Consider the following 25,688-nt stretch of genomic DNA (forward strand, 5'->3'; position numbering starts at 1 on the left):
TATTGATTCACTTGGAAGCCAGGTCCCACGCAGCCACCCGCCCCTCTGACCCTCAGAATGGGTGACCCGTCCGTGCGGGGTGCAGGGTACGCCCTCGGCACCCCCTCCCGTCCCGGGCTTCGTGGGTGCCACTACCCAGCGCAGCCACATCAACCTTGGGCGCCCGTGGCGGCCGCGTGCGGCGGGCACTGCCCGGAGCATGCTCAGTCGGGAGCTGGCGCACTCCCGCAGGTCCGAGCCGGAGGTGTGGCGCGGAGACACTAGTTTGTGTAGTTTGCTAGACACCCAGAGAAGGACCGAGACTCAGAGTCGCTTAAAGCCTCTTCTCGTCCTGACAACGTTTCCTGACCGGGCGGAGGAACATTCCCAGCCCAACAGAAGGAGCCACCAGGAGCATTCGTTCTCCAAATCTCCCTTTCCGGATTTTCACGGCAACCCGCGGCGAAGAGGGCGGCACCGGGTCGGGGAGGAGGATCCGAGACTCGGTCCCGAAAATAGTGGTGGTCCTAAGTCTCCAAAAGAGCCACCAATATTGCAGGATCACACAGCGAGAGCTTCCGCAGGTGTTAACATAATTTGAAAATAATTATTTTCAATTAAAGTCCAATTTAATTGCTTATTAATAAAAACACAGAAATTATAATTTTGAAATCCCGGAGTCCACCCCGCGGGGGTCACCGGGAAGGAGCCGGGCGGGTTCGCTGCGGCGTCCAGGCTGCACGCTGAGCTTCTCCCTGCTGTCCTTGACTCCAGCGTGGCGACGCTCGGGAAAGTTGCGGCGGAAGCCCGCGGAGCGCCCCGTGCCCCGCAATTACCACTCACGCGCCCCACGCGAGACAGCGTCTGCAATAAGCGCCGTCGGCTGGGAAACCACCTGGCGTGCAGCACGAGCCCAGCGCCGGCGTCACGCCTGGAAAGAGGCTGCGCTCGCGGACCGCGGCTTAGCGCAGCCGGCCTCGCCCGTCCGCGGCAGCGCCGCCCGCCCACCCCACCGGCTCGCGCGCCCCGCCTCCGCCCGCGGCTGCAGCGAAAACCCGGAGGCCACGGCGCACGCCCGGAGAGCCGCACTGGGCATGCTCGGCGCCGGCCGGCTCCGCGGCTGGAGGTGGGAAGCGCCGCACTCGGGCCGCCCGCGGCGCAGCCCGCATCAAGGCGAGGCGCCGGAGGAGGAGGAGGCGAAGGAGGAGGCGGCGGTTCCGCAGCCGCGCTGCCGGGCGTCGGGCGCAGAGCGCGGCGCGGCGGCCGCTGTCCGGCTGGCCATGGCGAGGGGGCCACGGCGACCACCACTGTGGCGCAGCGCTGTCAGGTAGCCAGGGCGCCCGGGCGGCGGGGCGCGGGTGGGAGGCCGAGCGGAGCTGCGGAACTTTCGGGCGCTTGAGCGGGGAGAGCCCGCAGCAGAGGCGGGGTGCTGGGAGGGAGGCTCCGGGGGCGCAGGATGCTCAGATCCGGGCGGGCTGGGGGCTCGGGTGACCTCCGAGGGCGGGGAGTGCAAGGTCCACTACACACTGCCCGCAGCCTCCGGACTCGCCTCGGAAAAGAGGACGCCGACCCGGGGCCTTAGCTGGGCTCTGAATCGCTCGGGTCATCGTGCCTCAGTTTCCCTGGGCTGGGGGGACGATGTTCAGACTTAGGCTCCCGGGGCTGTGAGTGCGGGTTGTGCTTCGGGAACCCAGCGGGCGCCGCGTCCTGATGCTGCGGGAGTGTGGGAAGCAGTTGGTGCTAGGAGCCACCGCCTCTCCACTGGAGCTCTCAGAGTTTGTCGCATTTGACACCATAGCAAGTTGACATGGAATTACTTCATGGCCGGGATGAGAAAACATGCCTTATTGATTTCAATAACAAAGTCGTTGCAGAATCGATTTATTTTAATATTGAGCATTAGCCTGCCTACCTCTAGAAAATCGTGAGCTTGCAAATTGCATGATTGATAAAGCGAACTAGCAAAAAAAAAATATTTGTTGGTCAACTATTGCTCACGCTGTAAAAAATAATGTTATGGTTTGATTGTGGTTTTTTAAAGGGCATTTGTTAAAAGTTTGGTTACTGTAAAACTGTCTTTATATCGCCTTATTTTAGCTTTATATTAAAAACTTGGAAACCTAACAGTACAGAAGCGCAGTGTTTTTTGAAGTTTTCTCACTTTTGTTTCTAGATGAAACACATTTTTTTTCAGTTGCTACTATGCTGAGCATAGTAAAATGTTGAGGACGAAATGCAGGGTGGGAAAAGATTTGGCTTCAGGAGAAAGTTAGATGTAGTTCTACAGACATTTGACTAATACTGAAAATGTAATTTTGTATCTCATTAATGTTTCTACTCTTTTTCCTAAAACCACTACTCTTAGGATTATTGTCTGCATAGGGGCAAAGTGTACAATCCTTGTTCTAGTGAGAGCTAGTTTACTGCTAGTGGGTTCAACTGTTTTATTTATTAAGCTTATTACACACTTCTTGTTCACTTTGTGTGGGTGCACACACGCGTGCTGGGGATTGAACCTTGGGCCTTCATGATGAGCTACATCTTATCATCATTTTTTAAAATTTTGAGACAGAGAGTCTCGAAAGTTGTCCAGGCTAGTCTCAAATATGTAATCCTACTGCCTCAGCCCCCCAGAATGCCAGGGTTACAGATGTGTGCTTTGTTCACATTTTGAATTAACCTTAATAGACTTTAGAAATCCACTGATGTGCCCCTGGGTGAGCATAGCCTGTATGGTGGGTGCTTGCTTATAAGTTTGAGATAGCTCTAGATCTTGAGATGATTCCAGATCCTCAGTGATTTCTCCAGGTTGGCTCTGTGCTGTGTTTATACATAATCTCGATTTAATAGCAGAAAAAGCTTGGAATAGCCATGTAAAATAATGGTATCAACATGATCACCATCTGTACATATTAGACCTTCACGACTCCATTTTACCCAGTTTACAGAAGAATCTAGCAGCTTGAGAAACCCAACACACATTGGATGATGGTTCTTTCCTTTGTGTAAAACTGCATCAAGTTTAAAATCTGCAGTGCAAAACAGCATTTAGGCATGACTCACTGTGTACAGCAAGTCTCATGTTCTTAGGCGCTGGAGTCTCCCTTAGCCTTGGGTCTTTCTGATCTATAGGAAGCAGCTGAGCCTCAGTTTACCTTTTATGCATGTTACATTTGATACAGATCTGTACCACTCCTGGATATCAGATTCCTATTTTCTCAGTACTAGGAAAAGCAATTGAAATGCAGCCAAAGGCTTATTCATATACTGTCCTTTGCTTTAAAAACTCCACAGTTCCTTTACCTAAATCTAAAAAACCAACATGAGTTAATTGAAGGAGTTTTATTATTGGTAATTTTAAAAAAAAGATTTATGTTCAAGTTACAACACAGGTAATAATCTCTCTCTCTCTCTCTCCCCCCCCCTCTTTCTCGTTTTTATTTTTGTTTTAGAGTTTCGCTATGTAGGTCAGGCTAGCTTTGATTTCACCATGTAGCCCAGCCTGGCTTTGAACTCAGCAGTCCTCCTGCCTCAGTCTCCCAAGTGCTGGGATTACACGCATGTACCACCATGCCTCACTAATAATCTCTTTTTTTTATACACAACTGGATTTCTTCAGCTCAATGGCTAGACAGGTGATTTTTAGTTTTACTCTGTGTTTGGATTTCTATGCTGTGTGGTGTTAGTGACATTATGCATTCATAGCAAATCACTGACTTTAAAAATAAATCTCTCTCCATTTATGGGGCCTTATTTTATTTAACAGCTTTGAACTGGAGCATATCTAAATACTTGAGTTTACCTAAATTTCATTTCACTTGGAATTTCAATAATTTTTATTCAAGAACTTGCAGATATTGAAGCACCAAGTAAACACTGCAGTCAAGTTGCCTTTAATACTCAACCAGCCAGTTGGATTTGTTAGACAAGTGTTTTGTTTTGTTTTTAAATTCATGCAGATAATACGATACCTAACTTGGCATCTAACCCAGCCCTTGGGGTGTACGTTGTCTGTCTGAACCCAGGAGAACACTTAAAGCTTTGGCAATGTTTGATAATCCAAGTAGTACCTCCCTGCAATAGTTAAAAGATTAAGAGGTTTGATCAATTGTGGTAAATAAGCTGAGAGCTGTCGGAAGTAACTTCTAAATTGTACTCCAAACAGAAGTCCTATGAAGGTATTGTTCTTGTTTGCCTCTTCCTGAGGTCTTTATGCATTAAAAGATCACATTAATTTTTTCCTACAAAAGTTTCTAGTTAGGTCTTTGCCTGCAAAAATGAGTAAGACATCATGACTCACTATCTAGTTGAAGTGATACATGCTTGAGGACAAGTAAGTTACAGGACAAAATAAGTGCTGCAGTGCAATTCGTGTGTTCACATGGGCCTGAAGAGGCAGACGAATGAGGCTGGGTTGGGAGAGGAGAGAACCTCCTGGGTTGGGGTGATCTTTCCATGAGCTGGTAAGGATGGCCTGGGGAATGGGTAGCAGTCTTCTACAGAGATCAGCGGACCTCTAGGCAGGAGAAGCACCATTATGACAGACAAGAAAATGCCCCGCCAATGTACTTTGAGACCTTGCAGATATGACACTGGGGAGATTATTCTGGGCCACCTAGGAAGACTCGGTGAACTCACAGTGGTCCTCATAGGTAAAGAAGGAAAAAAAAGTGTGTGTGTTGGGGGGGATTTAGCTCAGTGGCATAAGTGCCTGCCTTGCAAGCACACAATCGTGAGTTCGATCCCCAGTACCAAATTTAAAAAAAAAAAAAGTAAGGAAAGCAAATTTAGTGTCAGGCTGATGCTTTTGGGAAAGACTTGACTGGCTATTGCTGGCTTTGATGATGAAAAGGGGCCATAAAACCACATGGGCAGCCTCCAGAAACTGATAAAGGCAAGGAAACACAGTCTTATTAATTCCTGGATTTGTAAGACCCATGTTGAACTTCTAAGTTACAGAACTACAAGGTAATAAATTCATGTGGCTTTTAGTCACTAAGTCTGTAGCAGTCTGTTACAGGAACCAAAGAAATTGAATACATGGTATACAAAGACAGATGTGGTAGGATGGAATAACGGACAAGGGCAGGATGAGGGGAGCAAAGTGGTGCTTTTATTGTGATGAACTCCATGTTGTGCGAAGCAGTTTGGCTTTTATTATATTAGAGATAAACGGTAGGTAACCAGGTAAGGGGTTTTGATAGCACGTGAAGTGGACAGACTGCTACCAGGCTTATTTTCCTTAAAATACACAATGTATAGTGAAACCCTTAGTTTCATAGGGTAGTTTGACCAGAGGGAGTCAGTAGCCAATAGGGCTCTGAAACCAACATGCTTTAGTTCAGGTCTCTGAACTGATTTGAAATGGCATATGTATGTGTCTGTGAAATCAGTAGCTAAAGAAGACTAAAAAGTCTTAAAAATCCACCATTCTTGATGGGGGACATAGAAATTAAAGCAGAAGGACTGAGTCACATTTCAACAACAAATGTCTCCCACTTAAGATGGTTCACTGTAGGTTCTGTTGATTTTAGGATGGTGGTCAGGACTTAACCCCGTGGTAAATCAAGGATCATCTGTACTTCGTTTCCACTCATTGTCCTCTTAGCAGTAGTCTTTTGTTCTTCCCAGTGCTGTGAGTGCTCAAATTTAATATAATTGACTTAAGAATGAGGAGATTTCAGATGGGCTAACTCTATCTAGTGGGTAATGGCTGCTTCCAATGTCATGAGCATGCAGTGGCTCAGCTGGGGAACTGCCACAATCAGCAGTGTTGGCCATGGGCTGACTCTATGTTTGGTAGGAGATGGATGACAGCTCTAAATACAGGATCACCTAACTTCTAGGTATATCTACAGTATAAGAAAACCAGTCATGCTTTCCACGTGTATTCTGTCTCTGCTGTAGACAAAGCCTCAATATCAGCCCGTAAAACCATAACAGTTTGGCTGAGATGACAACTGCATATGTCTGGAAAATCTAAACTGAATAAATCTACTTTTGTGTTCCAAGACTGACACAGAAAAAACTACACGTGAAAAAGTTAGGAAAAGAAAAACAAATTTTTCAGACAGCATGCTAAAGGAAGTCCTAGGCTAGCAATACCTAGTACTGGAAATAACAGTAAGAATTGACTAAAATTTACCTTAATGAAAATAAGAAGGTAATTATCCTGACTGTGTAGTTCCATTCACATAAGACTAAGATTTTTTCACCCAAATATCCTTGTAGGATGATGTAGTAATTCTTGTTCTCCATTGTGGTACAGTCTTAGTATAAACCTGTCAGTCTAAAACAGAGAGAGATTCTACAAAGGATAATGACATTTAGGAACAGCAGGGGACAGCTATAGAAATACACATCGTAGTGAACTGTGGGCATATTTAGAGAGCTTGGGACGAGGAGACATTTTTAAAAACAAATGAGGATTCTGTCAGATATTTTGAAAAAATAATCCTTGGCCACAGTAATTACTAACAAGAGTGGTTCTGGTCTGAAATTGAACAGAGTTGGTGGGCAGATGTTCTGGTAGTCGTAGAAGTACGTTGTATAATAAAACTGTGGTGGCCTTTGTGTGCATTTGAGATCCTGGCAGTCTTTTGTGACAGTTCCTATCAGGCAATCATGCATAAGAACTCTTTCCTCATAACTTTCTGGCTTTATTTGTTTTTTGTTCAGAGCGACAAAAGTTACTACATTCATCCTGACAGTGTTTATATTTCTTCAAGCCATACCTTGTTTTTAAATCTTCTCCTCCTTGGTCTTTGAGTGCTATGCCCTAAGGTATCTTTTAGTTTTTTTCTTTCTCTGAGGGGTTGTCCTCTGTTTCCCCAGTGTTCTAATGTGGGTCTTACCTTGAGCTCAATGTTCCTTTTGGGTGATTTGTTTTCCCGTGACTGCAACAGCCACCTACCTATACGCTAGTGTCTCCAAGTCTCAAACTAACTTCTCTCAAGTTTGTGTTCTGTCTGTTCATTCATTCATTGATTCATTCAACACATGTTGACACCTTGAGATTTTATAGTCTAATGGAGGGGTAGACAATCAAGAGGGACAATTACTGCAAAGCTAGGAAGTGAGGGATAAAATCGGTGAGAAAGGAGTGCCTGGGGCTGCAAGGGTATCCTGGAGGCTTCTAGTCAAAGCTTCAAAGCAGCTTCTTTGCCAGATGCGCAGGTGAGGTTGGCAGCTTGGGGAGCCGCCGAGGGGCTGTGGGAACCAGTAGGAGCCAGCAGGGGCCCGCCACAGTGGGGCAAAGCTGCAGAGATAGCATTAGAGGGGGTGAGTGGGAGTCAGTCCGTGAAGGATCGCGCATTTCCAGCTAAAGACTTCAGTTTTATGCTGCTGACAAAATGAAGACGTGGGATGTGTTTTAAATCAGAGCTTGTCCAGTCAGCAGCCTTTAGCAACAATGTGGAGTGGAGATTGGAGGCAGGCACGTTAAGAGGTCAAGGAGGAAGAAGTTAGGATGATTGCAGGTTCGAGATAATGGCACCAGGGGAAAACCAGGAACCTGGTAGCCAGGTGTTTAGAGATGAGAATCACTAGGACTTGGCTGTGGATTTGTACAGTCAGTCAGGAAAGGGAAGGAGGCACTTTAAACAAGCTCTTCTTAATTAATTGGGTTATCTGGGTCAGGTGCTGGAGAAATGCAGGCGCACACCTGCCCTGAGGGACTAAGGGCTTAGAACAGCTCCTCTGAACTCTGCTACCCAAGGCAGCTCCAGAGAAGCCAGGTTCCACTTCATGCAGGATTAAAGCACTGGAGAGTCATTAAAACCCATCCCCAGAACCATGTGCTGGGGAAGAACCTTACCATTGCAGGTCGCAGACTTTGCAAGAGAGATGTAAAAGAAAGCAATCGATTCCCCTTAGTTTTCCAGCCTCCGGATGGAAGCATTTGGGCCTAGCCCAAACAACAGAAAGAAAATGGTGTGGGCTGGACTTCTCTAGTAACTTTACTTAAAGGATCAGATCACCTGAAATTGGCTCTTTGTAATCAGTGAGAAACAGAAAAGTACCCTGAGCAGATATTTAAATATAATCCCAGCCCTTTCCTTCTGTTGAGGACTTGACTTTGCTGATGGCAAAAGAAAAAGCATGAAAGGCAAGGTTTGCTCTTTGAGGAAAATAAAGGGGTTGGAGCAGAATGCTCTAGAATTGTGTGATGACAGGCCCACCCAGTGTAGACAGGCCTGGAGCGCCCATTGGGTTCATTAAAGCAGTCCCTCTCCCAGACATGATAGGGTGCATCTTTCCTCACGTCTATGCCTTCCTGTACCTCCTTGAAATTGGTGAGGGGTCTCTATTCGTGGAATAAAAACAGCTAATGCTTTTCTTCCCCAAATGCCAGGTTTCCTGCAAGGAAGGAAGAAGGTGGAAAGTACAAAAGCCATTTTCCCTCGTCCTTAGCAGGAGAAGGTATTGGAGTGAAGACTGCTAGATTTTGGCTCCTGCCTGTACGCAGGACTTTTATTTCTTCGCAGTCACCATACGGTGGCTCTGAGTAGCTGAAACATGTAGTAACCTTTGTACTTTCTTGCTTCTCAACTGCTATTATTAATCTCATTTTCTAGATTGCTGATTCCCCACTACACAAAGGCCCTGGGCTTGTCATCCTGCTACCAGCCCGACCTGTCCTTCTACACTCGTCCTCTCCCTGCCCATCTTTCTTCCAGCAATCCCAAATTGGAGGGAAGAATGTTTCTTCTTCAAGTTTGGGCAACTCTAGATGTCTTGGTCTCTGAGTCAGTTCTTATTAGACTTCCCAGAGGGACTATATTTCTCTCCATTTCCAAATACTTTTTAACGAGCTTGAAATTCATTTCAAGGGAACATGAGTATAACCAATCCTTGGCTCTCTAGCACCCAGCATTTCTCTCTGCACAGGAGTACCCAGGCCCTACAGTGAACTTTTGGTTCCCTCTGACCTTTGTGGGGCATCTCATCACTGCTTCCTGGTTATGATGGCCTCCCCTTTGTCCCCCAGAGGTATCAGTTTTTGCTTTCAAAGTAATGGATCTACTGTCCCACAGGACACTTCATTACTTCGCCTAAGAAGCCAGAGGCTTCCCATGATTAAATAGAATTCCTGGAAGAATGCCCTCATATCCCAAGATGGGCGCACCCAGCAGATGTGGTCATGAGCTTTGGGGAAACAGAATGTAACAGGTTTTTACTAATTGCCATGCATGTTTATTTTTCCCCTTACTTGTCTCAACTAAAATTACTTCTGCTGGGAAAACTGTCCTGTTTCCTTCGTTTGACCTCTAGGGTCAATACCTGGGAACATCTATTACCTGCCAGCTGATCCTTCTCTGCATCTCTGTGGTATTATTTTACCTTGGCTAGCGTACATTTACTGCTTTGGATGCAGGTGGCACCAAAATTCTAAGTGCCTTTATGGTAAAGACCTGGTCATAAACTTGTTCTAATACTCACAGTAGTTGGGACTAAATGGATAATAGTGGTCTCATAACTATCTTAAATTGAGTTTAATTGATACCACTGGGTGCTTATTGTTTTTATCACCTATGTAAAGCAGACTGCACAACTGAGAAGTCATTGAGAACACCTGGAAGTGTGCGCCACCTCACAGTCTGTTCAAAGCCAAGAGAAAAGGCAAGTTTCTTCTTGCCTTCTGTGTGGAAATGTGCAGATCCCTGTTTTCAACTCTGATCTGGTGATTTGTTTAATTATCATGATTTACTATACTGTAAAACTGAAAAACATGTAACTTTGGTGGAAAATGGGTCTTAAGATATGCACTAAAGTCAGGGAGAAGATTATTCAGATTCAACCAAATTCTGTGAAGTATTGCTCTTCTGTACAAAATTTTAAAATAATAATTCCTCAAGCGTAATGGATTAGATATGTTTGGCAGTTTGCCCACGCTGGTACACCGAGTGATCACTGTTCAGGTTAGGCCCAGACTGCAAGCCGCCATGAGATGTGGGCTCTGCAGGTTCCCCTACATGGGCTGGGGTGTGGCCCTGCTTCCCACAGGGCCCAGTGGGCAGAATTGCCAGGCCCACCCCTTCAGTAGAGTGCAGTGAGGCTCCAGGTGGCCACAGTATCTGAATGTGAGAGTGTTTTATAAACTGTAAATGCACAGTAACTATAAAGGAAGTAATTGCCCGGCTCTTAATAAGTAAATCATGTGGAGCTTGAATTACAAGATCTCTTCTGATCTATTTTTCACTGAGATCCAGGTCTTAGTGAAAGTCACTGAAACGGCTTGTGGGACTCAGGAATGTTGGTTATGCAATTCCACTTTGTGATAATGAGGTGGTAAACGGGGAGGGGAAGGAGGAAAAGCTGTTTACCCTCTCCAGTTAGTGAGTCCATTTTTTTCCAAATCAAGTTTTATTCTAATGAAAAGAAGAAACCTTAGCTGATCCAGCTCCTTTGCTATGAATCTGACTTTAATCAAAATGGCCAAAGATGCAGGGACTAAGGGATGCTTCAGCATTTTGACATTAATTAAGAGTGCATTTTAGTAGGAGAAATAGTTCCCCAAAAACTTCACTCCTGTTTTTGCAGCCTCTACCTCCTCATCCATGTTACCTGGCCTCTGCTCTCAGAGCCTTCCAGGCTACATCAGCATCTTAGGTTTCACTGCAAGGTAAGGAAGGCTTTCTGAAAACTAACTTTTAAGAAATTTTAGTTTGTATTTTAGTTTTGTAATAAAGAATAACTATACTTACCTAAAATGTCTAACAAATGGGTAGCATTTGCAGGAATAGTGTAGTATAGATGACCGTAAATTAGTAATAAGTCTAATTTAGAAGCCATAGAAGTGCAGTAGTATAAGTCAGCAGATACTCTAGCACTTGCTGTGCACGTGGCGTGTTATAGACACTGGGCATAACAGAGTGAAGCGTAGCAGCAGAAGCAGCAGTGACCCCACCAGCCCTCCAGGGTCTCATGCCTCAGTGGGGCAGACACAACACATGAACACCTAGTAGTTAATACACACTAAGATAAAGGCAAGGCAAAGGTGGGTAGTGATAGGGGAGGACAGTGGCTTACCTAAGGTGACCACGGAGGACCTTCCTGATCAAGTGGCATTTGAGCAAGGCCTGGGCAGAGCTAGAAAGGAAGTGTTGGGGTAAGCCTCCTGGGATCCCAGAACTTGATCAGGCAGAAGCAACAGTTGGTGAGCATTTCGGGACTAGCAGAGCCCAGGGCAGCCGTGGGAGAGTAAGCCAGAGGGAACTGTAAACCATGAGTCAGCCAGGAGCTTCTCTCAGGTCACAGCAAGGCGTTCTCTGACGGGTACTCCTGATAAGGAACTGCTAGAAAAAATGTTCATTGTAAGAATTTGAGAGTTTGTGTTTTAAATTGTCTTGGAGGTATTACCCATACGGATTGTGACTAATCATTTAAAAAGTAATGAAAAAGATAGCAAGTTCCTGCTACTAAGCAAAGTCACCAGATAGTTAAGAGCCAACTGTATGTTTGTTGTGGTAGAATATTGTTAATGAAAAAAAAAAATACATCCTCTTGAATGCAGAAAGAAAATGTGTGTGTGTATTTATGTGCATGCATATATACCTATACTTAAAATATGTGGTAAAAATTACAGTGAATGCTTAAATTTAAAAAAAAAAACTTATTCTAGGAAAAGACGCATTAATCCCTCTCACTTCAAATACACTTGTAGTTTTTGCTACTGTCTAAAGCAAATCTGGAAGCCCTCTCTCATGAGTGTCTTAAACTGACTGTCATGGCTATCACAATGTGCTGAATCAGTTAAAAACATTTAGCTTTCATGATCGGTTTGACTTTGGAGAAGATCCAGAGCTCGTGAACAAGGTGAATGAGGATACACAATAATGTCCTCTCAAACGTTCTTTTTTGTTGGATGGTATTCAGCAGCAACATTTACTGTGTTTTTTATCATACCATATAAAGACACAAAAGAGGACTTCCAAAGTGCTTCAAAAAGTGGCAAGAATGATGGGATGAGTGTGTTTGAAGTGGTGGCAATATTTGGAAGGGGATTAATGGTAATATATATTTTTAAAAATTTTGGTAATTCATGTTTTAAAATCACATATATATGCGCGTATATATATATATATATCATATATGCTTTCTGGTGTGCACAAGGTCTCCATCATGTAAGACACAAATGACTTGAAGATTTCAGCACTTTGCCCTGCTCATAGTTTCTGCAATGGGATTTTTCATCTGCACAGAAATAGCTTCCCTGCCCTTTCCCTCTCCTCTCCACCCCTTCCCACTTCTTCCTTCTGCAGTCCCAGTCTTAGCGCTGATTGTGGTGGTCTGAGTGGTAAATTGGGGAACAACCTGCAGCTCAGAGGGATCAGCTAACTCACAATGGTCACTTACCTGGGAATTACAAAAGTGAGGCAGGAAACTAATACCTACGCTTCAGCTTGTGGGTCTTAACCCTGAAATTCTGAACTGGTCAGTGCTTCACACCTCATCCCAAAATGTCTGTTCTTGATCTTAACCTCCGAGCCCATCCCATTTCTTAGCACAGGAGTTCATTTACTCCTTGCCTGTGCAGTAATCTTACCTCGCTGGCAGCAGTTCTTACACTGCCTGGAGTTTGGAACACCGGATATGTCTGTGTTATACTTACCCTCTGTCTTGATTGACTTCTATCCTTCAGGCTCATAATGAGTTCAGTAGCTTTATAATGGCTATCTCTGCATAGTAATCAACCACTCTTTGTAAGGTTGTGTGAGAAACTGCCTTCTCAGTTCCTGGCCAGTTCAGAATCTGTCTGTACACAAAGACCTATTCGGGATCAAGGCTTTAGAAGTTTACAAAGTATCCAGAAATGGCAAGAAAATGTAAATGTGTTATTACTTGCCTCATGTTTAGGGAAGTGCATTAAGAATATTGCTCCATGATTTGTGGGTAATTTATTCTGCAGGCAGCATGGGAGAGATGGATTGGCCTCCATCTAGGAGAGTCCTAGTTAGCAGCCTGAATCTATGGGCTGGCATGTAGGAATCGGCCCTCAGTAAAACACTTCCCTGATCTGTGGGATCCTCTGATTCATGTTCAGGCCCTGAGAAGTTCTGACTCGTTGTATATCCAACTTTTCAGATACTCTTCAACCTCCACATGGCTTCCTTTGGAATATAAGAGCTATACCGAACACATCAAGAGCTTCTTGGGAGGGCTGGGGATACAGCTCAGTGGCACAGGTGCCTGCCTGCCAAGCACAAGATCCTGAGTTTGATTCTTGGTATCAAAAAAAAAAAAAAATCCTTGGGAAATGGGCTTGTGATCAAATTCAAAACAAGCATTGGAAGTTGGCAAGAAATAATGCTATACATTAGTCAGTGACATTGAAAATTATTGGGACCAGAATGAAAATTTGAGTCTTCCTATGCATGCATTCCAAATGGAAACAGATAGTATTTTGAAAGTACGGATATTAGTCCTAGAATATTATTCTAATGGTAGAGAGACCCAGAGAAAGACAACAACTAGAGAGGTACCTCTGAGCCAGCTGTAGTTTGAATGTAGAACCTGGTAAAGAATGACATCAGAGATTAGAGAAAAACACTGTGACAGCATCCTAGCCAACCACCACCTTTTAAAAAAATATCTCTGCATGGTAATTTGTTTTAGGGACTGATTCAGGAGCAAGAAGATACCATGAACCAGTGCAGTGTCCTGATTCTTTCCTGGCTCTGAATTATTTCCTATCAGATATTTGAGAAAATGTGAAATACCTCTGTTCAGTTAAAGATTTACGTTAATTGGACCCCAAACAATTAGAGCCCATTTGTTTAGAATGAAAATTTGAGGATATTAAAGATATACTAATATATCAGTAAGTGCTTCTAAATACATCAATCAGTTCTTGTAAAAGATATATGTATGATTGTATTGGCCTCCATCCATGTCTCAGCTGTCTGACAGTTGCCTTTCTAGAGATATTAACAAAATCCCAGGCCCCAATATAGATGTGAGCAGTTGCAAGCTTTTTATTCTAGTTCTAGCCACTAAATTGCGTGACTGAGCAATTGCTTACCTTTTCTGGGCTTCCCTTTCTTATCTGATACAAAGAAAAGCCTTCATGATAAGATAAGAAATTCAAGTTTTTGGAGGTCTAGTTCTTTAAACAAATATGTGTGACAGGCCTGTGTTTATCTTGTCTAATAATAATTTTTCAGAGAAAATCTTTATAGAATATTTATCTTCCTCCTTTATAAGGTTTTGTGATTCTTTTTTCTCTTTAAAATACTGAAATAGCCAGGTGTGGTGGTATACACCTATAGTCCTAGCACCTCTCAGAAGTCTGAAGCAGGAGGATCACTACAAATCCTAAGGCTAGCCAGGGCTACACAGTGAGTTCAAAGCCAGCCTGAAGTACATAGCAAGTCCCTGTCTCAAGCCAAGAAAAATAAAATACTGTCTGTTGAATATATCCCTTCTGATGATCAAGCTTAACTGATATTCCTATTTAGTAAGGTATCAGTAATATCTCACCTGCATATTAGAGTGATTTTTAAAATAATTTGATGACTGGACAACTTAAACATTACATTTCTAAGAACTTTATTTTGTGTTCATTTTTTTACTCTTAATCACAACAGTATGAAAAAAAGGTCATAAAGATTCAAGAATGGTCTCTTGGCATTACACATCATCAAAAATAAAGTATTACAAACATAACATCAGTGAAATTAAAATTCTTATTTAATTCAAAAACCTGACATAAAGCAGATTTGTTTTTGAGAAGTTTATACCTTTTGTGGGGCAAAAATAAAGTATAAAATTCTGCAAAGATGTTGACATTCGTGTTGCTGGTAAAGTAATAATACAGACTTTATTTAGTGTCACAGTTGTTCACAGAGTTTAAACAGCCCATCCGGTGGTCATTCACAGCAATTCAGCAACTCAGGGGATATATTTCATTCTGTCCACTAAGTAGCTGGAAAGTGTCATCTTACTGCATGGTTAATAAGTAAATGATATGCTCACAATGCTATGAGATCTCTCCTTGGTGTCTTTCTTTTCCTAGCAGGATAGACCCTAATTCATCTCACCCCAGCTGCCCTGTGCCTTCATTTTGTGACAACTTATACATTTGAGTGTCTTGACTGCTGCCTGTCATTGTAACACTGGTGCTCCATCAAGCAGGCATTGAGAGAGGAAACAGAGGCGAGGAGAAGTAAAGGGACTGGGCCACAGCTACTGTGACTGCACAAGGTCACAGCTTCTAAACATGGTTTCATCCGTGTGAGATAGTGATGCCCAGGGCACGGCTAGTTGAAATTCTACTGCACATATGCGTGTGGATTCCACTGACCGTGCCAGCCATAGGATTTTGGAAGATGAGACACCCCATGAAAGCTGACAGTATAATTGTATACAGCACTGCTTGGAAAGGCTGGTATTACTTCAGCATGCTATAAAGTAATGTACATTAAGTCCTGTACATTCTCATTCCTATATGTCTTCCATATTTGCTCATTTCTTTCCCTGCTCTCTACTTTTAGTTCAGGCTCCTGCTCGTTTTTTTCCTCTAGACTAGCTGTCTCCCAGCTGCCTCTGCACAACCACCCATGCTATGAGCGGATCAGAGTGATCTTTCTAAGCACAGAACAAGCCATGTCATGGCCCAGTTACCAGCCTGTGAACGCATCACTTCCTTTGTGGTACACACCATTCCCGTGTGTATCTGGACTAGCACATTTTCCCCCCTCTTCTTCCAGTGCCACCCAGTGATGACTAATTACACAGATCCCCAGTTAACAAGCATTTCTTTCAATATACTGTTCCTTTTCAAAGCTGGCTTCTCTGTCCTTGTCCACTTGGCAACTCCTTTGTATTCAAACTGAAGTATCTCTTCTAGAAAACTCTCCCTGGCTTTCCTAAGCTATTAGGATTTCCTCTCCCACAAGATCCTTGAAACACGCCTCCTCGACTTCCGGGAGAACATGGCGGACAGACTTCCGGGAGAACATGGCGGACAGATAACAGCAACTACCGGAGGCTCTCTGAAAAACTAGGCTCAGAAGCCAGGTATGGTGCGGACTAAAGAGACATAAGCAGGTGGAGTTATGCTCTGCTGACTCAGGAACAACCTCGGCTGAGAGAAACCAACTTGGAATGCAGTCCTGGTGCTAAAACAGGAACAGAAAAGTCTCGCTGCTGAGGCTGGACCCTGCGCCATTGGAAGCCGCGATTTGGGTTTCCCGCCGCCCGGCGGCTGGCTGCCTCTACATCAGCTCGGCAAGGAGAGAGACGCGCGGAAGCTCTGAGAACGGGAGTCTGCGAACGGAGTCGAAAACAGGACGGGCAGGGAGGCATGTTCTGACTTGTGGCGAGGTGAGTGACAGAAACTGACACTCCACCACAGTTTGACTCCAACGGACTTTCTGGGCCAGAGCAGTCCTGCGGGAGCAGGGCGCGCTGGCGACTCCAGCCACACATTCCCCTCTCAGGCGGGATTGGTGAAAAGTGCCTGGCCTACGTGACGCCGCTGCCGGCGGCCCCTTAGGCTGGCCCAAACCAGATCCCAGAGCCTGACGGAGGCCGGGAGGGGCGGGCCCCCGCGTAGGCTGCCTGGTGCACAGCGGTGAGTGGGAACACCTAACCGGCGCAATTCGATCAGGCTGTGGCTGACAGGGAGAGAAGCTGGGCCTCTCATATAAGCTTGCATATATAAGGAACAGAGAATATGGGAAGAGGCAGCAACAAGAAAGGCTCCTCGGCCCCCAATTCTGAGAAACAGGCAATAGTAGACACCGCACCAATACACATAAAGCACCATATAGAGAGCCTCATAGACCAATTCAGGAATGAAGTTATCAACGACCTGAAGCTAGAAGTATGCAAAATAGTTAGGGAAATGCTAAGCCCCACCCAAGAAAAAACAGATGGTGGAATGGAAGAACAGAAAAAGAGGGGAGAATTGTTTGATGGAGAAAACAGGGAAAGCATAGAATACGTGAAGCAGGTTCAAAGGGACTACCAAGAAACTAAGAAGTCTATCGAAGACTGGCATAACAGCTTGAAAGAAACTAAGGACAGACTATCTGAACTGGAGGGCAGAATTGTAATATGGGAGAATGAAATGAAAAACTTCTTAAAAATAACAAAGAAACAAACAGCAATAATACAAAGACAAGAAGATGATAAGAGGATCCATAACTTAAGGATTAAGAACATAAAAGAAGAAGTAGGGACACAAACAAATGAACTACAAAAGCTATTCACAGAAATAATCCAGGAGAATTTTCCTAATTTAGCAAAAGGTAAAGATACTCAGATGTATGAGGCATACAGGACCCCCGCTACCTACAACCCAAACAGAGCAACACCCAGGCATATAATAATAAAAATTCCAGAAATTCAATACAAGAACAGAATATTAAAAGCTGTCAGAGACAAGAAACAGACCACTTACAAGGGAGCACCCATCAGAATTACAGCAGATTTCTCTGCACAAACCATCAAATCACGAAGAGCGTGGGGGGAAATAATTCAAGCTTTGAAAGATAATAATCTCCAGCCAAGATTGAGATATCCTGCACAACTGTCCCTGGAAATTGATGGAAAAACAAGGTGCTTCCAGGATAAAGAGGAACTGGGGGAATTTGCCACCACCAATTCAACTCTACAGAGAGTATTGCAGGATATTCTAAAAAAAGAAAAATACAAAGAATCCAGAAATAGTGGAGGCCACAACTAATGGAGCAGAGAACAAAGTGAAGAAGACAAACTGACAGCTACTGACAGAATAAGAGCTCAACAGAAATGAGGCAGAGAAGATTGGATGATAGGAACAGCTATTTTGGAGAAAATGACATCTTAATAGGTAATACTGATTTAGTATCATCTTGTTTTGAAGTCTCATCTAGCTTTTGTCCTTCTGTCTCCAATGGTCTAAATAGGTTGTATCTTACTGAATTTTATTATGTACGACAGTATAAGCAAAAACCTTTTAAAGACAAGGAGATTATACAGAAACCATTATTCATTTTCTGTTAGTCGACTCTAAATACTCTGTAATGCTGTCATTCTCTTAAATGGTTTTACATTGTTTTGATATACTTAATGCTACAGTATACGAAGTTGTACTCAAGGATTTCAAGGAAAGAGACAATATGGTAACTACTTTTAGGTCAGGATTATCTGGTGGTGAAACACTGTTCTGCTTAAATGGTTATGTTTTGATCTGTGCTGTTTCGTTGTTATGCCCTCTTTTATCTCAATCTCCACTCCATTATTTACTGTTTTAATACTTTTTTTATTTTTATCCTTTTAATTAAAGAAAAAAAAAATAACAGGATATATTATAGTAACCCACTTTGACTTTCCATTACCTCGATTTAAAGCCCTGTATTACTCTCACCATCTGGTTTTTAACTGATGTTCCCCTATTCTGTTTTGCTGGATAGTATCAGGTTCGAAAATTTAGGCATCAGCTGTGAAGATAATGAGATTCATTATAATGCCCATTCTCGTTGACTTTTATCTACTTTTGAAGACCTACAATGTCTCCAATGGTTTGGTTTTGTCGGTTTTGTTCTTTACTGTTTTGTTCAATTGTATTATAACTAATGGTATAGGCAATTCTATTAGAGATAGCGGGAGGCATTATGGTAACCATTGTTGATCACCTTGTATTATGTTTTCACATTATCTATTATGTCCACCCTTTTGACTTGACCGATTCTGTTCTGTTATGTCACATTTGGTTTTACTCTCTTCCAAAAAAGTAATAAGAACCATGAGAACAATGAAACCCAAAATGTGTAATAGTCATTGTACAAAAGAGAGGAAAAGAAAGTGCTCTAAATTATATAACTGCATGTATGTTTAAGTGTATAAGATAGAATATGATATCACAGAGTTTTATTGGATCATTGAACAGAACTGTTTGCAGTATCATTGATGGAATGTCCACTTTACAAGCTTTAATTTTGTGACTTGAACAATTATTTCTAAGATGACAATATGTAATCCATTAACTAGTAATTTCCTACTGTTCATTTTTTTTCTGCAAATCTGTATAACTTGTACCCTTTCTCTGCTTTTTTTTTCTTTTCTCCTTAAATAAAATTTAAAAAAAAAAAAAAAAAAAAAGAAACACGCCTCCTCCCACCATGGTTTTACTGTCCTGTAATTGTCAGCTTCTGATTCCATCCTCTCCTATTAGGTTTTTGAATGATAAGGCCATGGACTGCCTCTCCCCTGTAATTTTCACCCTAGATTACCTCATTAGTGCCTGGCACAGGGTCATTTCTCAGGTGATGTACATTGATTTGGATTGACTTAAACCCCTCTGCATGCTTCTAAAAGTAAACTAATAGCAGTGCCTTTTCTTAGTTTCATAAGAGGGGCCCATTTGTCATCTGAGTGAGATTAGGGGGTTAATAGTTAAAATCCCACAAATTTCTTGCCTTTGACTTTGGATTTCCACAACCTATATCCAGAGATCACCTTCGCTACCTCAAAACTCAGTATTATGTTGACCTTGAAAGATATTAAGTAAGACAGAATGGCCAGTGAAAATTTGTGTTAGAAATTTTTAATTGTTAAAGCAGATCATTTAAAATTATGTTTTTTAAAGATTTATGTGATTATTTTTAACTACTTATGATGCATAGAAAGTTGCAAAATTATATAACTAAAGTGGCTTCAGTACCATGTATGATTTAAGGAACATTGTATTGGCTCTCTGCAGTTCATAGGAAACTGTTTCCTTCCTTCTTTCATGAATGTAACCCTCTCAGGGATGTGTCTTCAATTAAGAGGCAGCTTTTGTGCTGTGGCATCATGCATGTGCAAATGAAAATAGCAATGACTCTCAGTAGATATTATGACAAAGCTCAGTTGTTTAACTGTACAAATTATTCATCACAGTGAATGAGAAAATGCCAGCATTAACCCTGCCAAGAAAAGACAGTAATGTATACACACTCTTCAAAACACTCTTTTTCTCCCGGCTCCAGAATAAATGGACAAAGTCTTATTGACCCCAGATAGACAAGAAAAAAGACTCAGCAAAGTATTTTATTAAACATTTTAGACAAAATGCAAGTGCTGGGAAGTAGAGAAGTCAAATTAAAGAATATTTGTTATTTGTTAAATATTTTTCTGTTTTGTCCTATTTATAAAAAAAAGCAAAGCGGTCCATGGAATCTCCCAAAAGCCATGACCAAAGACATGAAGTTTAACAATTTGTCCATTGTAGCTTTTGTTAAACCCTCATTTTGAATTCTTTGGTCTTTGTTTTTGTATTTTTGAAGGACTGCAATTTAATCTACTGGATTGCAGTACTTCAGGTTTACTCTTTAATGGCTGAATCGTCTTAAACAATGTTTGAGTGTGATTTATTAACCCAAGTTACCATGATGTTGTCTACTGTAAAATCCTGGTCTTAAAGGTTAAAAAAAATAGCACATTTGTACAATATTTCCCGAACATCCCAAAGGCACAAGCTATCTTAGGTGCTTAGTTGTTTTTGGTACCAGGGATTGAACTCAGGACTTACCCTTGCAGGGCAGGTGCTATACCGCTGAGCTGAATCCGGAACCCTATCTTAGGTTCTTTAGGTAGCACATTGTAATTTAATCTTAAGCGATTGCCATTAAAGTCCACAGAAGTGTGGCTTCCTATAGCAAGTACATAAAGGTTGTTACAGGTACCTCACATTAAGGAAATCCGGCAGACCTCTTAAAGAGTCTCTGCCATCTAGGAACTGTCCTTGAGGTTAAAAATATGTTTCTTCAAGACAGGTGTAAGATCACAAATTAGGACCTGAAGAGCATAGTATGTGATAGTAGTGAATTTTTACTAAAACTGTTGGTCTATTAGTGTCATTTAGCTCAGTGTAAAAACTCATTGATACAAGCAACCTGTAAATTACACACTGTTTTTTGCCCCTTAATAACTTCAAGGTGGGACAGTGAGAGCAGGAATGGGAGAGGAGAAGAACCAGCTTGCTAAAATTCCCTCATTAAAGTGCAAATCTGTCTTTGTACATTAGAAGGACTTTAAGAAGCTACTTGCAGCTTCAGAATAGTCAGTGGGTTTCTAGCCTAGAGCACCTGTTAATATGAAAATATCATAGCTTAGCAGTATCCTCTTGTTTTATTCTTGAGACCACAGTGTGCTTGAAAGTAGAACAAATAGCCTTTTTTTGAAATAATTTTTCACTTAATGCATTTTAAAATGGTTTGCTCTTCCATTTGTTATAGTCTCCTTAACTGTGAAAAAGTTTTAATATATTTACTCCTCAAGGGTCTTGGGTTTAATCCCCAGTACCACCGCCAAAGAAAAATAAAAGTGGCTAAGAATGTGTCTAAAACTTGAGACAGTACTCTTGACAATTCATTTCTTATGTATGGCTGCTCTGCAGCTGTCCTAAGAAAAGGAAACCACACATTCAGCTGTTTCCGGAGTCACAGCAGTATCTGTGGTCCCATTGCAACATGTGCTATCTGCCCTCACCACAGTGGGGAACTGTGCTGGGCTTACTGGGGCTAGCGGGACCCTGTGGAAATCTACACACTGAGAAAACTCTTTTTCCCTACTGAGGAAATCATGGTCTAAAGCCAGTTTATCATCGCTAGGTACCTCTTCATTTTAATTGTGTACAGAACTGGAATAATGGTTTCTCCCTTGGACAGATCTCCCTTCATCCTGCAGACAAATTTATCAAGCACCCTGAGTGTCAGGTACAATGTCAGAGACTAAAGATACAAAGATAAAAGAGGCAGACAATGTGAGTAGTACAGTATTGGCATAAGGGTTGACATATAGATCAGTGAGAGAGAATAAAGACTTTAAAAATAGGCCCACCCTATCTGATTGTTTTAACAAGAAGGCTAAGTAAGCCTTTGGAGGAAGGAAGTCTTTTCCACAGATGGGGCCAAAATAACTAGATATCCACATGGGGAAAAAATGAACCTGAACTGGTTAGAGGGATACACAGAGTCAAGAACTGGATTGCAGTGAACACTAATACTGGGATGGGGCAAAGGAACTTTTGCAGTGATGAAAATGTTCAATATGGTTTTTTAAAATTTTATTTAAAGAAAAAAGACAGTAAAAGGGTACAAGTAATACAGAATTTCAAAAAAAAAGTAAGAATCACTAGTTAATGGATTACATATTGTCATCTTAGAAATAGTTGTTCAAGTTACAAAATTAAAGCATACAAAGTGGACGTTCAAACAGATTGCAAACAGTTGTGTTCAATGACCCAACAAAAACTTAATAATATGGTCATCTGTCTTACACACCTAAACACACCTGCAGTTGTGGAATATGTTGTTTATTGTGGTAAGTACATGAGTGCACCGATTTGTCAAAACTCATTAAAAATAATCCCTCAAATAGGTACACTATGTTATAATGTAAATTATAGCACAATAAAGTTGATTTTTTAAGAGACAATATTATGTAACTCTCTTGCTTAAAATTTACCAATGAACATTACTTATTCTTTGTGTGTGTGTGTTTTGGTTGTCCTTGTCAGTGTAATCCTTTTGAAGAAGACAGTTTCACTGTCTAAGCTGGGCTGGCTTTAAACTTGTTAGGTAGCCCAGGCTGGCCTCCAACTAAACATCCTCCTGCCTCAGCTTCTCAAGTACTGACAGGAATTGAACTCACAATCTCATGCTTGCTAGGCAGGCACTGTGCTGCTGGGCTACATCCTGGGCCCTCTTTGAATATTAGATATGACACAAACTCTTCTTAGTCTGGCCTGCAAAGCCCTAGATGATCCGGGTATATCTGCTTCTCTGACCAATTCTGTAACACTTCTCTTGTTTCCTCATCTAGATTATTCCTGGAATATTCTCCCAGGTCTTGGCCTTGCTGACCCGGCTCGGGGGCCACCTCAGCTGAGTTCTTCCCAGCTGCTTAACTAAGCACTTAGCCCATCATGGTGTGTTTATCAGGGGTGCAGCTATAGCTGAAATCCTTGCTTATACGTATACTTTTCATTGTCTGCTTTGCTTCATGAGAGCATAAGCTTTGCCTAACATAAAAGATCTTTCTTGTTTATTCTTGTAAAACTTTTTAAGCGAACATAAAGGTAAGGGATTCAGATTTCACAATGTAGACATTGGGGAAACATGAAAGGTTGCTAAGTAAAGGAATGGTGCCATAGTTTGAGTCGTGAAGTTGTTACTGTACCAGTGGTTATAAGGATTGGATGAGGATTCAGAGAAAGAGTGAAGTCAGGCAGATCATGCAGAGGACTGCTGCACGATTTCTGGTAAGATGAGATCACAAAAATAAAACAGATCTAAGTAATATTTAACAAGCAAAATCAACAGCATGTACTACTGAAGTTCTGGGAGAGTAGGCCAGTATATGAATCAAGGCTATGCCCACGCTTACCTCCATAGATGGTGGTGTTCTGTGCTAAAATAAGGGATCCAAGAACTGTTGTATTTTGCAAGTAAAGAGTTTGGTTGTGAAATGTTAAATGTAAGTTGTCTGCACAACATCCAGGTTCTGAAACTCAAGAAAGAGTCAGAACTGAGGACATGGATTTGGGAGTTACTACTTAGGTTGTAGGTAGGAATGAAGGCATGGGAGGAGGAAACCTTAGAAGGAGCTATGTGTAAAAAGAGAAGAGGACCAACAGTCAAACTATAGGACTTAATTAATTTTTAAAGAGTGGGAAAAAAGGGCAGAGGGAGGAAAGAGTATAGAAACTAGGGAAAGAGAGTTTTGAGAAAGAACCATTAATCCTATCAATCACCATAAGCATTTGGTAAGAGATAGAGAAAAATAGATAACAGGAAATAGGAATGTTTTTTTCTTCTTTGGTTCTGGGAATAGAACTCGGACCTTGTGCTTGCCAGGCAGGCGCTGTGCTGCTGAACTTTATCCCTGGCCCTAAAATAGGCAACAGGAAATGATTGGTGCTCTGAACAAGAGCTTTTACAGAAAGGAGCAGGTGAAATGTAGAAATTTGGGGAGTAAATGGTAGTAAGGAATTGAACATAAGATACAGGATGCTTTCCAAAAAGTGAGAAGATGAACAGATAGAATTTATACTTCAGGGCTTATCTGGAGAGAGGTGGTCTCTCTTGTTTTGTTTTGAGAAGGTAGGAGTACCATTGTGCTAAGATGGTTGATCTGCAAGCTGAAGATGCCTGTAAACTTTACAGAAAGAGGACGCTGAACTGATTGAGCACTGGTAAATAGTTTGCCGGAAATCCCTGAGGGGTGGAGGATAGCCTTCATTTTGGCAATAATGAGTCATCAGATGAGTCTCTCCAGTATACTGCACCACCCTCTGGGTATGGAATAAATTACTGGCTTGATGGAGGTTATCTATTGGCAGAGTAAATGTGGCTCAGGGACAACGGGAGAGGATGTTGGGGATTGTAATTTTTGTGATTGGCTCTAGACTGAGACAGATATAAAACATGCAGATCAAAGGGTGGAGGTGGGGATGGAAATAGAAAGTCTGGGAAATATAAAAGGGTTAAAAAGCTCAGTGAGGGAAGTAAGATATTGAAGAATGGTTGATTGAAATTTAACGTGGCTTACTTAAAACTTCAGAATTATCTGAACTTCAGAATTTAGAATTTAGAAGCTGAGTATAGCCATAGGGTTAGTTAATAAAACAGAGGAGAGGAAAAATTGGTTAAGGTTAGATCCTTGGGCACTGAAGTTGAGCCACTCAAATGTCACCTCACCATCGTGACAATGCTCTCCAGCTTCTGGGAGGCACATGAAGATGGAAATGAGGGAAACCAGTGAGTGGTCAGGAGTCAAGAAATAATACCATAGTGTATAAAGACAGACACAGTGGGGGTCATAGGATCATAGGTAGCAGAAAAAAATATCCTTGAAGTGGTACCATGGAGTTATAAGAATCCCAGACTGATTCTGGAAAAGTCCTTCCAAGTTCTGGCCGAGCCCAAGCTAATACCAATGAAACAGACTGGAATTCACATTTTGTAGAAGAAAAGAGGTGAAGGTCAGTTCCAGTGAGCACTCAAGCTATCCACAGTGAAGACAGACTTAATGCTAAGTAAAAGAAGTAAATCAATTTTGAACCCGATACAGTAAGGGGGCATCAGTTTAACAATGAGAAATATATTTGTTCCTACTAAGCGCTATATGATTTAGTAGCAAAAATGAACAAAGTTCTGGTATGTTTTTTTCAAAAGTGTCATTTAACATTGGAAGACCTTCTGAACTTGTGTGGGTTGGTATTGTAAACAGATTGCTAAAATGCTATAAAGTATCTTTAAAGCATAAATGCTAATACTTACATATGGATGGTTTTTGTTTTTCAACAGAGTCTTAATCAAACACCAACTCCATGGATCCAGGACAGGTTTGTCCCATGGCCTGCTCTGAGTGGTTTGTGGTCGGATAGAAGATTCCATTGGCAAACCAGCTGCTGCCTTACAGAGCAAGCAAAGAAGATGGATCTGTTGAAGAGCCATCTGACTGTGTGCTTTCTACCTTTTGTGCCCTTTTTAATCCTAGCATCCACTCTGGCAAATGCTAAGAGTGTGGCTAACAGCACTTTAAATGGCACTGATGTGGTGTTGGGCGCTGTGCCTGTAATCATTGCCAGAACTGATCATATCATAGTCAAGGAAGGGAACAGTGCCTTGATTAATTGCAGTGTTTATGGCATCCCTGACCCACAGTTTAAGTGGTATAATTCTGTTGGCAAACTGCTGAAAGAAGAGGAGGATGAGAAGGAGAGAGGAGGAGGT

The 25,688-nt window shown here is 42.2% G+C and overlaps 1 protein-coding gene across 3 annotated transcripts in view; it reads left to right on the plus strand.

Moving 5' to 3' along the window:
* The first annotated feature begins 925 nt into the window (after positions 1 to 925).
* Mfap3l (microfibril associated protein 3 like) overlaps positions 926 to 25,688 on the plus strand; it is a 42,227-nt gene continuing 17,464 nt past the window's right edge. Inside the window, exons 1-3 of one of the 3 annotated variants that reach the window (XM_063234755.1) lie at positions 926 to 1,306; positions 10,522 to 10,603; positions 25,260 to 25,686. In XM_063234755.1, coding sequence (XP_063090825.1) covers positions 1,074 to 1,306; positions 10,522 to 10,603; positions 25,260 to 25,686 — 742 coding nt within the window. In that variant the 5' untranslated portion in view covers positions 926 to 1,073. Of the gene's footprint in view, positions 1,307 to 1,464; positions 3,615 to 10,521; positions 10,604 to 25,259; positions 25,687 to 25,688 lie in introns of those variants that run through there. The other 2 variants (XM_003469133.4, XM_063234756.1) reach the window with 2 other exon arrangements.

Source organism: Cavia porcellus, unplaced genomic scaffold, assembly GCF_034190915.1.
Source record: "Cavia porcellus strain 051 isolate PalLab524CR breed Dunkin Hartley unplaced genomic scaffold, mCavPor4.1 scaffold_24, whole genome shotgun sequence".
Classification (NCBI taxonomy): domain Eukaryota; kingdom Metazoa; phylum Chordata; class Mammalia; order Rodentia; family Caviidae; genus Cavia; species Cavia porcellus.